Source organism: Corvus kubaryi, unplaced genomic scaffold (assembly GCF_017639235.1).
Source record: "Corvus kubaryi isolate FWS band 111438036 unplaced genomic scaffold, C.kubaryi_AGA036_p1.0 137, whole genome shotgun sequence".
NCBI classification, from domain to species: domain Eukaryota; kingdom Metazoa; phylum Chordata; class Aves; order Passeriformes; family Corvidae; genus Corvus; species Corvus kubaryi.
In genome coordinates, this window is record NW_024580671.1 from 3,495,256 (window position 1) to 3,509,086 (window position 13,831).

Genomic DNA, 13,831 nt, shown 5'->3' on the forward strand with positions numbered 1-13,831 from the left:
AGAGGCATATCAGTAGAGCACAGAAAGCAGTTATGAAGCCACTACAACGAACAATGAAAGCAAATGTAGAATGGATGAAAATGAAAGAGGATATTAGTCAGAAAAATGTGAACGAGAAACAGAAAACAAATGAAAGGCTGTTTTAAAACAGAATTATTTTAATAAAACATAAATCCATTTTCATCTTCAAAATGTGTTAAAATCAAGGAGGGACTGGCACTTTGCTAAAACTATCATGAGGCTAGTTTAGCTGGAGCTGCAAGCACATTTACAGTCAAAAGTTAAGTAAATTTTACAGAAATAAAGAAGCTCAACTCTTCTGATTTTTTAGAACTAGCTCTTAGTAATTGAGTAGTTCCTTTCACATGCTTAAAGAGATACTCCTAAAGAAGTGCAAATTTAATGCATGAGATTTTTTTCACGAAGTACAGGTGACACCCAGCCATAGGCTGCTTCAACAGCCCTGAGTCAAACACTGAATATCTTACTGAATTAATTCCATTACTTGTCATCCAAAGTACTTATAATAAAGGCTTTATTAAACAGAGAACTCCTTACTGTGCATTACAAAGTTCATGTGCCATTATAACTGTTTTCTTCCAGCACAGAGTTGGCACTACTTCAAGAATAGATGCAATGTCTCAGAAAAAAAAAACCCAATGCTGTCAAAGTCCTTAATTAAACTGAATGACTGAAATAATGTGACAAATAAGGCAGTAAGCAATTTTCAGGCCAAAGCCTTCCCATCCATTTACCTAATCTACTCAAAGGGCCTGGGACCACTTCCCAGGAGGTGCTGATAAACTCACCGTCAGAGCCAGCAGTTTTCCGTAGGTGAGATGGGCTGGGATGTGGTCGCTCTTGGATCGCAGTGACTCCACATACCAGTGCTCTGCTTCGGGCAGCCGGCTCATTCTCATATAGGCTTCTCCTGCAGGGTCAAACAAACGCTAGTGAGAATGCCCAAAATTCCTCAAGGCTTTCATAATTTATTATCTCATCATTTTCTATGTTTTAAATGTGCACAGATCTTGAAATAGGTGAAGTTATTTGAACACTTGCAATCATACGCACACAAAAAATTCTTGGAGACATCTGAGTGAGGAGATTAAGTTAAGGCCTTATTAGGGCTGAAATAGCATAGTTGAGATGAAAACTATCTTTGGAACAGAATTGCCAGAGAGAGCTCCAGTTGCTAGGTTTTAGTCAAAAGTCTCCAAGTAACAGAAATTTTACCTCATCTACTTTAGAAAAGCTACTTCTTTTCCATTACTCTACATTGCAAAGCATGGAATAGCAGCAAGAACATGGAAATTTTGCATTTAATAGTAATAACTCAAGAACCTAAATTTTGTTCTAAAAATTAGGGAAGTTTAAGAAAAAAGTCCTGAAAGTATATTAGAGGGAGGGACAAGACAATAAAAAAACTAATCTCTGAATGTAGTTATATTAGGTCATCTGCCACAATTTGTTCAAATTATAACATAGCATCCATTATTTTAAAATTGCTAGTCTTAAGAAGTCACGTACAAAATGACCAAAACTGGACATTTTTCAAAGTGAAATACTTTATTATGAGAGGCTAAGGCAGGCAGTGTTGAAGAACAATAGATGATGAACGGGATGTCAGAAAGCCTGCTATATTATGTTTTTATATATATTATATATTAGTGTTATACAGATAATTGTTGTCATGAAGTTTCTGAGAAAGAGTTTAGCATACACAGCAAGAGTCTCTTTCTTCAAGAAGCAAACACATTTCTCAAAGGTTGGAAACAAGCAATATGAAACAAGTATGTAATGTTGAAGAATAACAGCTTTCAGATGAATACTCTGCACTTACACAGCTCTTTCACAAGGGCTCTGGATATAAACGTGCCCTCGCCTAAGTCAATGATGGTCTGAAAATTCCTATTGAAGATTCGAGATTTCATCATCGCTGCAGCTGATCCGTTTCTAATAAATGACTAAGTATCTTCCAAAAATTATTAAGTCACAGTTTATCAAATGCTACTACTGGAGGATCAAGAGACTACAGCTGACCCAAGTAAAGATCAGCTAAAGCTGTCTCCAGGTGAGTCACAGCCTCCAGTTCTGCATTACATGGAAATTAATAACTGTGAAGGCATCAGGGACACAGAGGGACCAAAGTTCTTTATTCAAGATTGAAGCCAACTACCACACCCCTAAAACCTGAAGAGAAAGTTTCTAAAAGAGGAAAAATAAGGAACTCATACCATGGGAGCTACTTTATCTCTTTATCTTGAATATTTACAGAGGCTAAGGAAGATTTTCTTTATGAAAGAAAATTGGACAAGACCAGGTCAGATTTTTCTTTTTCTGTCTTTGTCACCACAGGAGAAGGATTCCAGGCAAAATATGGCACATAAGTTTTGATTTTTGGGCGTTAGGGTGTGGTGCATGCAAAATGACCAAACTTCAGCCCACAGATAAAATGAGCATGACGTGGAGTCAGAAGTCATGCTGAGTCAAGGCTAAGGGAAGCCAACACGATTGTTATCAACAGACTTTTTTCCAAACAGGTCTGCTGTACTTAGAGGCTTGCACCCCTGTTTGGAAAACAGTCTATTTGTTTTAAATCAAAGATCTACATAGCATTCTGTACTCATGCACTGATCTTGGATATCCAATTACATACATTGAAGCACTCAAGTAACTGCTACTGTTTAAGCCCAAACTAAAAGAACAGTTCCCTCAAAAAAGCCTAGGCTAAATTAAAAACCAAATCCAACAGGTAAGAAACCCCAAAAGAGCATGAACATGAAATTCAGTAACCACAACACTGCATGCGATTTTTTCACTATGTCAGCACTCACAAATCAGTGACATAACATTACACCTTATCTGCACAAAGCACTCTTGAATGTTGAAAGGATGGAAGAAGCCACAAGTCAAGCTATATGCTCCCCTCAACTCCTCCCCCTTGCTGCATGCTTTATGGCAGAATGTTTAATTATTTGATTGCATACTATTTTTCCCACAGGCCCCTGCTTCATTAGTGTACAGGAAATGAGGGATCCATATTATCCTTCTCTTGTCTTCAAGTGAAAAATTCCACCCCAACCTGTTACAGCTTGGCAGAGTTTCAAGCAATTAACAACAAGAAGCTTTAAGAAGTAATGTAAGCAGCCATAAGAGATGGAGCTATTATCTGCGGGTAGTAAAGGCTGAATGCACTGCCAAATTTCAAATAGATCCAAGGTTCTCATCTATTTTTCATTATGTATTCTGATATAAGAAGAGATTAAAAACTTTGGAGTACTTGCAAATTCAATTTTTAACTGGTTTTAAGAGCTCAACTACTTCACAAACTAAACACCTAAAACTTTGAGGGTATTTCTGAGTAGGGCACCTAGAAACAAAGCTACAATATGTGAATCTAAATATCAAACTGTAAAGAAAGAAACTTTCAGAAGTTCACAGATGAAAACTGGGAGGAGCTATTGACTTTCCTGAAGGAGAAAGGCCCTTCAGAGAGACCTCAACAAATTCGAGAGATGGGCAATCACCAACCATATGAAGTTCAACAAGGGAAAGTGCCGGATTCTGCACCTGGGCTGGGGCAACCCTGGATGTACAGACAGACTGGGGAATGAGAAGCTGGAAAGCAGTGCCTGGTAAAGGGTCCTGGTCGATGGCAAGTTGAACATGAATCAGCAGTGCCCTGGCAGCCAGGAGGGCCAATCCTGTCCTGGGGGGGATCAGGCACAGCATCGCCAGCCGGGCAAGGGAGGGGACTGTCCTGCTCTGCTCTGCACTGCGGCGGCCTCACCTTGAATATTGTGTGAACTTTTGGTCACCACAACAAAGAAAGATGTTCAATTATTAGAGAGTGCCTAAAGCAGGACAATGAGGATGGTGGAAGGCCTTGAGGAGAAGCCATATGAGGAGCAGCTGAGGTCACTTGGTCTGTTCAGCCTGGAGGAGACTGAGGGGACACCTCACTGCAGTCTGCAACTTCATTGTCAGGGGAAAAGGACAGGCAGGCACTGATGTCTTGCCTTCATTGCTCAGTGACAGGACCTGAGGGAATGGCCTGAAGTTGTATCAGGGGAGGTTTAGGTTGGATATTGGGAAAATGCTCTTCCCCCAGAGGGTGGTTGGGCACTGAACAGGCTCCCCAGGGAAGTGGTCACAGCACCAGCCTGACAGAGTTCAAGAAGAGTTTGGACAATACTCTCAGGCACATGGTGTGACTTTTGGGGATAGTGCTGTGCAGAGCCAGGAGTTGGACTTGATCCTTGTGGGTGCCTTCCAACTCAGCTGATTCTGTGATTCTGTGACTCTTTGCAGGTAATTCTCTATAAATGAACATTTTTTTTCTGAGGAACCTGTATCAAGAATTCCTATATTTTGAGTAATTAGAACATTGATTACTACAGAAGGAAGCACTGTTAGGGGGTCTGTTATTAATTCCATCTTCTAAATGAGAAAAAGAAAAGGTTGAAAATTGACAACAGCTCCTATCACTGCCATACTCAAAAACCAGAATAAAATCAAGCAATTGGTAACTGAACCATTAATTCAATCAAGTGAATTTATGCATTAGACTGATCCAATTTAATAATAGCTATGCCATCTTGAGATGATTTTCCAACAAAATGTCAGAGAAAACATGTATGGATTGATTTCTGTAATGCAGGATGCATTTGTGTGTCTGAGATAAAAATAAGAAAAATAATATTTGTCATTTACAATCATGCATTCATATAAACTTGCAACACAAATGATTTAGTCATTAGAAAGATAACAGGAGTGTCCATTGGCAGAAAATATGCAAACCAACATGTAAGCAGATTTCTTTATTACTTTAACAATTACTTTTTTTGCAAAATCTTTCAGCTCTCATGCTAAAAATCTGAAAGATCACACATGGACACTTTATTAATAAAACTTGTCAGATCTGTAAAGCTCAACCGAGGTAACAATGACAGAGAAAGAAATTCATGGCAGTGAAAACATTAAGACATAAATGGGCAGTTTTTTCCAGTCCCTAATCTGTATCAACACACAGACGTGCAGCACTGCCTGCACAATGAGTGGTGGTAATAAATTCAATAGACAACTGGAGTAAAATGGGAAAAATCAGTAATTCAAAACTGTTTCCAGTTTTACAGGGGTTAGTTCAGTTAATATCGTCTGAGTTTTATGAACCTATTTCTTGGCTTATTCTACTAGAAAGAGCATATATTATTAAACTGTAATTCTCATTTACTAATGTAGTGCAAGAAAAACACTGATATGCAACCATTTAAAGAAGTGCCTACGAAGTTCATTAACATTTCTATTAATACCTTCAAAGAAATGAGAAACAGGATACCTTTTAGGTAGATTTACCCCACCATAATTAAAATTCCTGTACTCAAGTGGACTTTATTTGCCACAGAGATAGACTACTTGAAAAACCGTTCACCAACAGTGTTTTCCCATATTTCCTCAGACTCCCTGGAATTTAAAAATAATTCTTCAAAATAAACAAAATTTAACAAAACCCCACAAAAATAATAAACTAGCCAAAACCTCCCCACTAAAATCATGCCAGGATATTAATTATAATGAAATATTTGATTAACATAGCATTAACAATAATTAACATATAATTAACAATAATTAAAACCCAATAACAATCACAATAAATATTAAATATTTATATTAAATAACAATTCTAATAAAAGATTAGCTTACTAGCAGCCATTTCCCCTAAAGGTTAATATTTTACTTGATAATTACTTGATAATTAAGTGGAATGTGTTTGTAAGAAAAATAAATTTTAAAAAAGGACACAAGACTTTCCAATACATACCACATATTGTTAAAAAGCCAAACTAGATAGCATTTACATGAATATATGTTACATGGTTCTAGACTAACCTCTCATGTTGATTTCATGTTTGTTCTGTTTCAGATGCATGTAGTCATACCAAGCAAAGGCGATATCCTGGTAGGGAGCATGCCAGACTTTCTGATCAGAAAGTACAATAGAACTATGGATGTAAAAGCACTGTATCTCCACAGGTGAAGGTACCCATACTTTCAGATTAAGAAGCTATGTCCCTCCAGTGATCCTCCTTTTAGGGCCCCCAAAGATATTGCTGAAAAGACAACTGAAAAATTATCTCCATAAAGGGGACAATGTAAGGTAAATCTGCCTTGCATCACCCTTGTATTTGTTAATTATCTGCCCCTCAAATCTCTGGGTGGTAAAATTGTAATATAGAAAATATAAAATTTGACATGGACAAGACACCAGATGTCAAAACACAAAGGAAGATGGAGATGCCCTTTGAAAAGAAAAATCTTTAATATATACACTCCATCAGGATTTAAATTTAATTTTTTCATCATTTCTTTGAATCGGGAGTAAAAACAAGATGCCTTAGAAAATGATGGAGAGCTTTGCATCCCTGTGTGACACAACACCACAAGGAGTTTGTGTCTTTGACAATGCAACCATGCAGCTTTCTTGTGCAAATCAAGACTGCAGATGTGCCTTACCATAAATGGACCTCTCTAGATATATGACTTCCCTCTTTTTTCCCTTCGGTACCAGTGCATAAAATAACATAATAAATCTCGAAGCACAGTTTGATGTTATACTATACTGATGTCTAAGACATACTGCAACAGATTAACAGTTTTGGTTACAAATATGCAGTGCATGCACATCTTCCCCGAAACAGCTGAAGCATGTGAACATAATGAGCATCAAGTTCTGCACAGACCAAGTACGTTCTGCGTAGATATTTTTCCTTTTACAGACTAATCTCCTTGAAGATTTCAAGGAACATATTGTATTTTATCAGGGTTTTTGATAGATAGGAGTCAATCCACATTTACTTTGGCCGAGCAAATTCTTATAGGCCTCAATTAGCCAAAGCTGGTATTATCTGATTTAATTAGACCACTAAGCTACTTTTGAAGGAAACACCTAAAGTAGAAAACAGATATAAAGGAAGGGCAAAATAACATCAGTTGCAGCATGGAACAGCATGGATATTGCAGAGCTGCTTCCTGCTGTACAAAGGCTTCCAGTAAAAGAAGTATACTGACAAAAATAGAGGCATTGATTGAACCCACACAAGATAGGTAATTTCATTTTCATGACAGTATAGGTTTCTTTAAAACACTATTAAGAGAAGCACTTTCCATTAGAACCATACCTAACTGGGATCCCTGTAGTCCAACTTCAGTATTGGACCAAATTTTTGGTCTGCAAATGTTCTGATTATACTTATTTTCATATAAAACCCTGCATGTTTAAAATAAAAATGCATTTCATATTTAGAACCAGCTTTTTCAGACTATTAACTAACAAAACTCAAGCATTTCACATTAAAATACAGATCAAAGAGACAAAAGTAAGAAAATCTGGGAACCTGGGGGAAAAAAACCCCAAACATGGTCTCAAACACTGAATCAATTACCATCTCCAGCAATCCACTGCTGTAACCTTCATACCCAGCTTGAATCCCTCAAAGAAAAGTGAAAAAACAGGAGACACTGCAATCAGATTGAAGATTCATACTTAGAATCACAGAATCATTTAGGTTGAGAAGACAGCACAGATCATCTAAGTCCAACCTTTGACTGAACATCATGTCAGCTAGATCAGAGCATCAAGTGTCACATCCAGGCACTTCTTGAACACTTCCAAGGATGGTGACTCCACCACTCCCCTCAGTAGCCCATTTCAATTCTTGACAACCTTTTCAGGTTGAAAATTCTTCCTGATGTCCAGCCTCCCCTGGCACAGCTTGAGGCCTTCTCCTCTTGTCGTATTGCTGGCTGCCTGGCAGAAGAGACCAACCCCCACCTGGCTACAACCTACTTTCAGATAATTGAACAGAGTGATAAGGTCTCTCCTGACTCAACCCCAGGCTAAATATGCCCAGCTCCTTCAGCTGCCCCTTGTAGGACTTGTGCTCCAGGCCCTTCATCACCTCCACTGCCCTTCTCTGGACATGCTCCAGCACCTCAATGTCTTCCTAGTAGTGAAGGGCCCAGAACTGGACACAGAACTTGAGGTGTGACCTCATCAGTGCAGAGAACAGAGAGACAATAACTTCCCTGGTCCTGATGGCCACACTATTTCTGATACAAGCCAGTATGCCTGGACACACACTGGCTCATGTTCAGCTGTTGGCGACCAACAGGTCCTTTTTCTCTGGGCTGCTTTCCAGCCACTCTTCCTCCCCGCCTGTAGTTGTTGTGACCCAAGTGCACGACCCAGCAATGAACCTCATACAATTGGCCTTGACCCATCATCAATCCAGCCTGTCCAGGTCCCTCTGCAGAGCCTTACTGCTCTCCAGCAGATAAACACTCCCAACCCAAATTAGTGTCATCTGTGAACTTACTGAGGGTGCACTCAGTCCCCTCATCCAGATCATCTGTAAAGATATTAAACTGGATTGGCCCTAATACTGAGCCCTGCAGAACATCACCAGGAACTGGCTGCCAGCTGGATGAAGCACTTAGCTACTTAGCTTTGGACACCAGATATAAACTACCACAGTCTGCAAAGTCTCAGAGTGGAAGGGTTAAAGTATCAGGATGAGGGTGGGAAGGGGGAGCAAAGGAAGCCCAGCATTTTATTCCCATCACCATTGGAGAGGACTCCGTTCTTATTTCCGTGGAATATGTAATAAAATGTACATATGAAAGAAAAAAAAATACCCTTTTGCCATTCAAGCTAGTTTTAAAAGAAAAAAAAAAGACTTGCAATGTACACTTAGTAAGAAATTACCAGCAAAACTTCATGAGATGCATAGGAAGTACACTGATGACTAAAGCTTAGATAAGTGCAGGTACCATACTCTGCCTAAGTTATGATCTGGGGTACATATTTCACAGCTTAATCATCTTTGGATCTTATAAATTAAGTATTGCTAAGCATGCACAGTAAAACTATACCAAAGGGTTTCCTGGAGTTCTAAACAATATTTCAAATTAATTCAGTAAGAAAGCATCTAATGGGAGCAAGGGGTAAATGGGATAGGAGCCTTAACAATATTAACAGGTTTGTAGAAACAGCCACATCCACCCAAAAGCATAATCAAGTAAAGTGATAGTTATGTTATAATCATCAACACAGAAAGTCTCTCTGCATGCTAAGCCTTTGTACTTATGATACAAACCTCTGCACCAGATGTAAAATCTGGCTCTCCTTTTCTGGTCTGTACACTTGCATATGATTTGTTTTCTGTCCCTGTGCAATCCAGCAGATTCACAAGGAGAAATTTAAACTTTATTTGTGCATCATGAACTGTATTCACTCCTGCAACGTTAGCTTTTTTGTGACTTGCATTTCTCATTAAAAATGTTTGTAAGGCTTTGCCTGAAGCACATTTGAAAATAGACATTCAGATGTTAGTTAGCAAGGGCAGATGAAGTGCATCAAGACATTTGTCTTTATGACAGTATCTAAACCTGAACAATGCCACCCCAACATCTTTCTTGTTACTGTTTGGTATTAAAATAAAGCCTCCATGGTCCACTTCACACCACTTAACTGTCAGGAGTATGAATTACTGTAGCAGGTGGGCTAGTGTGGTTTTAAAAGCAATGTAATACAATCAACTGTACAATATCAGATTTCAAGGAACGCAAAAAGACATCTAGAGCAGAGGCTGATCCTTAAGCAATCCTAATATTGGCATTAAAGTGTTCAAGATCCCATAGGGACCATTTTATCTTTTGACCTCAGGCTTTAATTGAAACTTTAAACAAAACGTATTACCTATTTAATACAGCTGAGCTGGACTCTGGCCTTTGTAGTGCAAGTTGCCATGCCAAGCAAATTAATCTGTGTAACCTTACCATGTACTTTTTAATTTACATCAAAGCAATATGGTATACAGAAAATAAATACCAAGCCAACCTTATACAGCTCGTTAAATAATTATTTTGATTCTAGTTCTAGAGTTTTAATTTTTAGCTGTTTTGGGTTCTCCTAAGGAAAAAAAAATGAAAAGGTTTTATTTCTTGGTACAAAGCCAGAGAAACATATGGTTTCCTTAGCTGAGTTGTTGCACACCTGGCAAAATAAATCACAGCAACAGGAGACCAAAATCTTCCCTGCAACTTTTTCATATGCACAAACTTAGAACATCTGATGCCGGTATTACAGCCCTGTCTTTTGTACCATGAAAAAAATGCAAAGTCAAATGGATGCCTGCTTCTTGAGCCATTCTTTTACCCATTAAGAGGCAAGTTACAGAGTATTTTAAAGGATGAGAGTGTCAGGCAGACTGACACACCAGAGGAATGAGTCACTGGGCCTGTCAGAGCAAAAGGCCAATAGAAGCAAGCACAGGAAAAGAAATGTAACACAAACAGGGAAAGCAGGTGGTGCAAAGGCTTAGCACTGCTGGAGTGTTAATGCTACTGCACTCAGAGTGCTGGAGTTCAAACCTGATTCAGTTTAAACAGTTCATCTCCTGTTTATTCTCTTTCAAGTAGGTCATGTATATCATACAGGAGAAAAAAAACCTTCCAAAATATCTTCAATTACATGAATGAGTAATTATTAAAAATTAGAGGAAGCACTATTTCCTTATATCACATGCCAATATGTGGCAATATGTGCACCACTCAACCAAGCAAAGAGATTGCCAGAGACTGGGAATACATTCATCACAAATAACAACCACAGCAGATAATCGTCAAACTGTGACTACTCTTGGATTTCACAATAAGCTGTGAAGACTATTTCCACATGTAAGGAGATGGGGAAGACTACTGCCTTCTGCTACTTCCCAAGCAGATGGGGAGCACTCCCCAGTTTCTCCCCCTTCCTCCCCAGCAATGAGCTTACAACAAGCGGGCACATCTCAGTTCCGGTTTATGCAGTTGCAAGCACACGAGACAGGACTGGCCTATTTCAGTTCCTCTAGTCTCCCTTTTAAAGGCAAGAAGTAGGCAGACAAGTTTATGCAATGCTGTTTATCAAAGAAAGTGTTTTAGTGAACGTGTTTATAATTCTGTCTTGAACATCAAAACAGAAATAAACACTCCAGTTGGCCTTCTGATACTCAGTGACACAGTATGGGATGCAAAGTGGATGCACTCCTGATAATGGATGCAGTTGCCTTGTTCTCCTGTCACACAAAGCAAAGAGATGACTGAATAGGCATTTAGGATTTATCTCACCCAAGTTGAGCTACTAAGTCTAAGTTAGTCATCTCAGCTCCTTTTAGAGAAGAAGTATGCTTGCAGGGATTATGTGTATAATCTTAAATAGATGTCTACATCAGATGGGCTTCATTACTCCCCAGAGGTATGGTTTTCTTTCCACACTATAAAGAAGCATAGCTACCTAGCTCTGTCTTGCCATCTCAGGTAGGAGAGACTAAATGCAGTCACGTAGGCTTATGTAGACAAATCCAGAACAGCTTTGAACAAATCAGTCTGAGTCCTGTTAATATAGCTGCACTGCATTCTATTCAAGTCACTACCCAACTTTATGTGGCCTCTTGGTTTGCCTTCACAGCATAACCTACAAGCAACACTTCAGCAATCAGTATGAATCAAGTTCTGTCTTCCCTGCAAAAGCTGCCATCACAACAGCAACCAAAATACAAATATATGCTATGGTAACGGTAAGCTGAAATTCTCAGAGCTCCACAAGGAGCTAAGGTACACTCAGTTGACCATAACTTGTTGTGCCACCAGGACAGCCATGAAGTGCTGGCAGCAGCTTAAAGGAAGCAGAAACCAGAGTCCAGACTATGGAGTGAAGGGAGGAAGTATAGCAGGAGGCAACCCTGGGCAAAGGACTGAGCTAGGCTTTGTGCTTTTGTGAGTTAAAAAAATGCAAACCCCAGGAACAGAGAGAACTTGGACATGACAGACTGTGCTTACAAAGGAAATTGAGAAAGGCCTCCCAAACCTAAAAAAGCAACCAAAAATAATTAAAAATCTGAAGAAACTTATAGGTCATAGTGGTTGTAGAGGAAGCATCTATTCATTGGAAAAGAAAAAGGGTAGCACAAGCCTGCTTTGCAATGGAACAAGCATTACATGCTAGAAACAGCACTGGTTTATGTTTCCCAATTTTGTATTCTGAGGAAAAGAATTATGAAAAATGTATCTACACTAAAGAGGGCAGTCAAACTTCAGAGGATTTGCTGGAGCACTGTAGTATTTCAGCAGTCACTACAGGACACCCATAGTAAGCAGAGGTTTAATTCACACAGTGGTGACTGTTGATACCATGACCAAATTGATCAGCAAATGTTGATAAATAAAACTGATAAAACAATAATTTCACTAAGACTGACAATGAACAAAAGTGTATGTAATAATCAATTAGTGCAATTTACGGATTTTAGCCGTTTGCATCAATCTGGTAAAGCTTAGCATCCAGGGAGAAGTAACTCTCCATTGAACTGCATGAACTGCTAAGAAAATGTTTAGACTGACATTAGATACTCTGTCACTGTGGCAAGAGAAGTATTTAATTTAGCATTTACATTTACATTTTTCAAACATATAGCATTAGTTACAACTATAATTTTACTTTTTCCTGCGCCCTAGTACTTGTAAGGTGCTAATAAAAGATGCCTTTCCTAAGTAGTCAATAACTGTGTCAAACCAATTGGTATCAACCAAAATATTCCCTTGTATGCTTGGCATTGGCAGGGGGGAACCACACAAAACCCCACATGCTTCCTGTTGATCCTAATTGTTTCCACATATATATTTTAATTGCTCCACTTTGAACTACTTTAAAGTAAAGGTTCTTACCCAAGGTAAGAAGGTTCTTTTTACCCAAGGTAAAAAGGTTCTTTTCTATCCCAAACAGGAGAGTAGTGGGCCAAACACTGAGGTTGCATAGCAGAAACACATGTGCTTTGAGAGAGAATTCCACTTACAGGCATCTCTAAAACAATAAGAACCAGCCCTCTTGTTTTTGGAGCTGAGTACTATAAGTAATACCTCATATTATCTTCTTTCTTTTATCTGTTTAATGTACCCTTTATAAAAATGCAATGAAGAATATAAGGAAATGAAGTTAAACAAAAAAAACACCTCACAGATAAATTGATTTTTTTTTTTTTTTTTTGCAGCACTCAAGGGACTCTTAAAATTTTGAAGGAGAGATAGCTGGTCCTGGGAGAAGAATAAGAAGCATTCTCTCATTGCAGATGTCTAAACTAAAGTATATCAGCTGGAAATAAGTTTTTTGGCACATCCTAAAATAAAAAAGTACAGCTATCTCTGTGGGTCTGTTTGGATACCTTGTTGGTTTACAAGGCAATTCAACATCTAACACCCACACACACGTGGGCACATGGGACCTCCACAGTAGTGGATGAGAGATTCTGGAGACAAAGAAAAACACTAATCCATGCATTCTAAATGTAAAACTGCTGCATTGACACTCTTAAAGATATGCACTATCTAATAGTCTCATCATTTATTGTGCCTTATCCAGCATTGCAGTTGCTGGTATTTAAGCTCTGAACCTAGCTTGGCTTTTATCTACTGAAGGTAATTATTTTTGGGTTTTATTAGCTCATTAATTTGAGCACCAGTTGCCTGGATAAGGTCTTTTGTTTCACCCTCTCTCCTCAAATATCATTCTGAAGCACTAACAATGCACTTACCCATCATGTTATATAAGCTCTGTGGCGCAAACTGCCTTGGCATTTTCTGTATTGCTTCTTTGTACACTGTAAGGGCCTCCTGAAAAGAGACACACAGGTGGGAAAACATAGACTTAAAAGCATCCTTTCAGATGTAAAGTAAAACCAACTATCTTCCTTCCCCAAATGAAAGGTGCAGGGATAAAGAAAACATATCAGCA

At 38.7% G+C, this 13,831-nt stretch overlaps 1 protein-coding gene across 1 annotated transcript in view; it reads right to left on the minus strand.

Annotated features, from left to right (window-relative positions):
* Window positions 1–13,831, minus strand: part of TMTC2 (transmembrane O-mannosyltransferase targeting cadherins 2) — a 237,224-nt gene that overhangs the window by 58,630 nt on the left and 164,763 nt on the right. Inside the window, exons 7-8 of the mRNA XM_042017640.1 lie at window positions 13,632–13,710; window positions 810–931 (exon numbers count right to left, since the gene is read on the minus strand). Of these exons, the coding sequence (XP_041873574.1) occupies window positions 810–931; window positions 13,632–13,710 (201 nt within the window). The remainder of the gene's footprint in view (window positions 1–809; window positions 932–13,631; window positions 13,711–13,831) is intronic.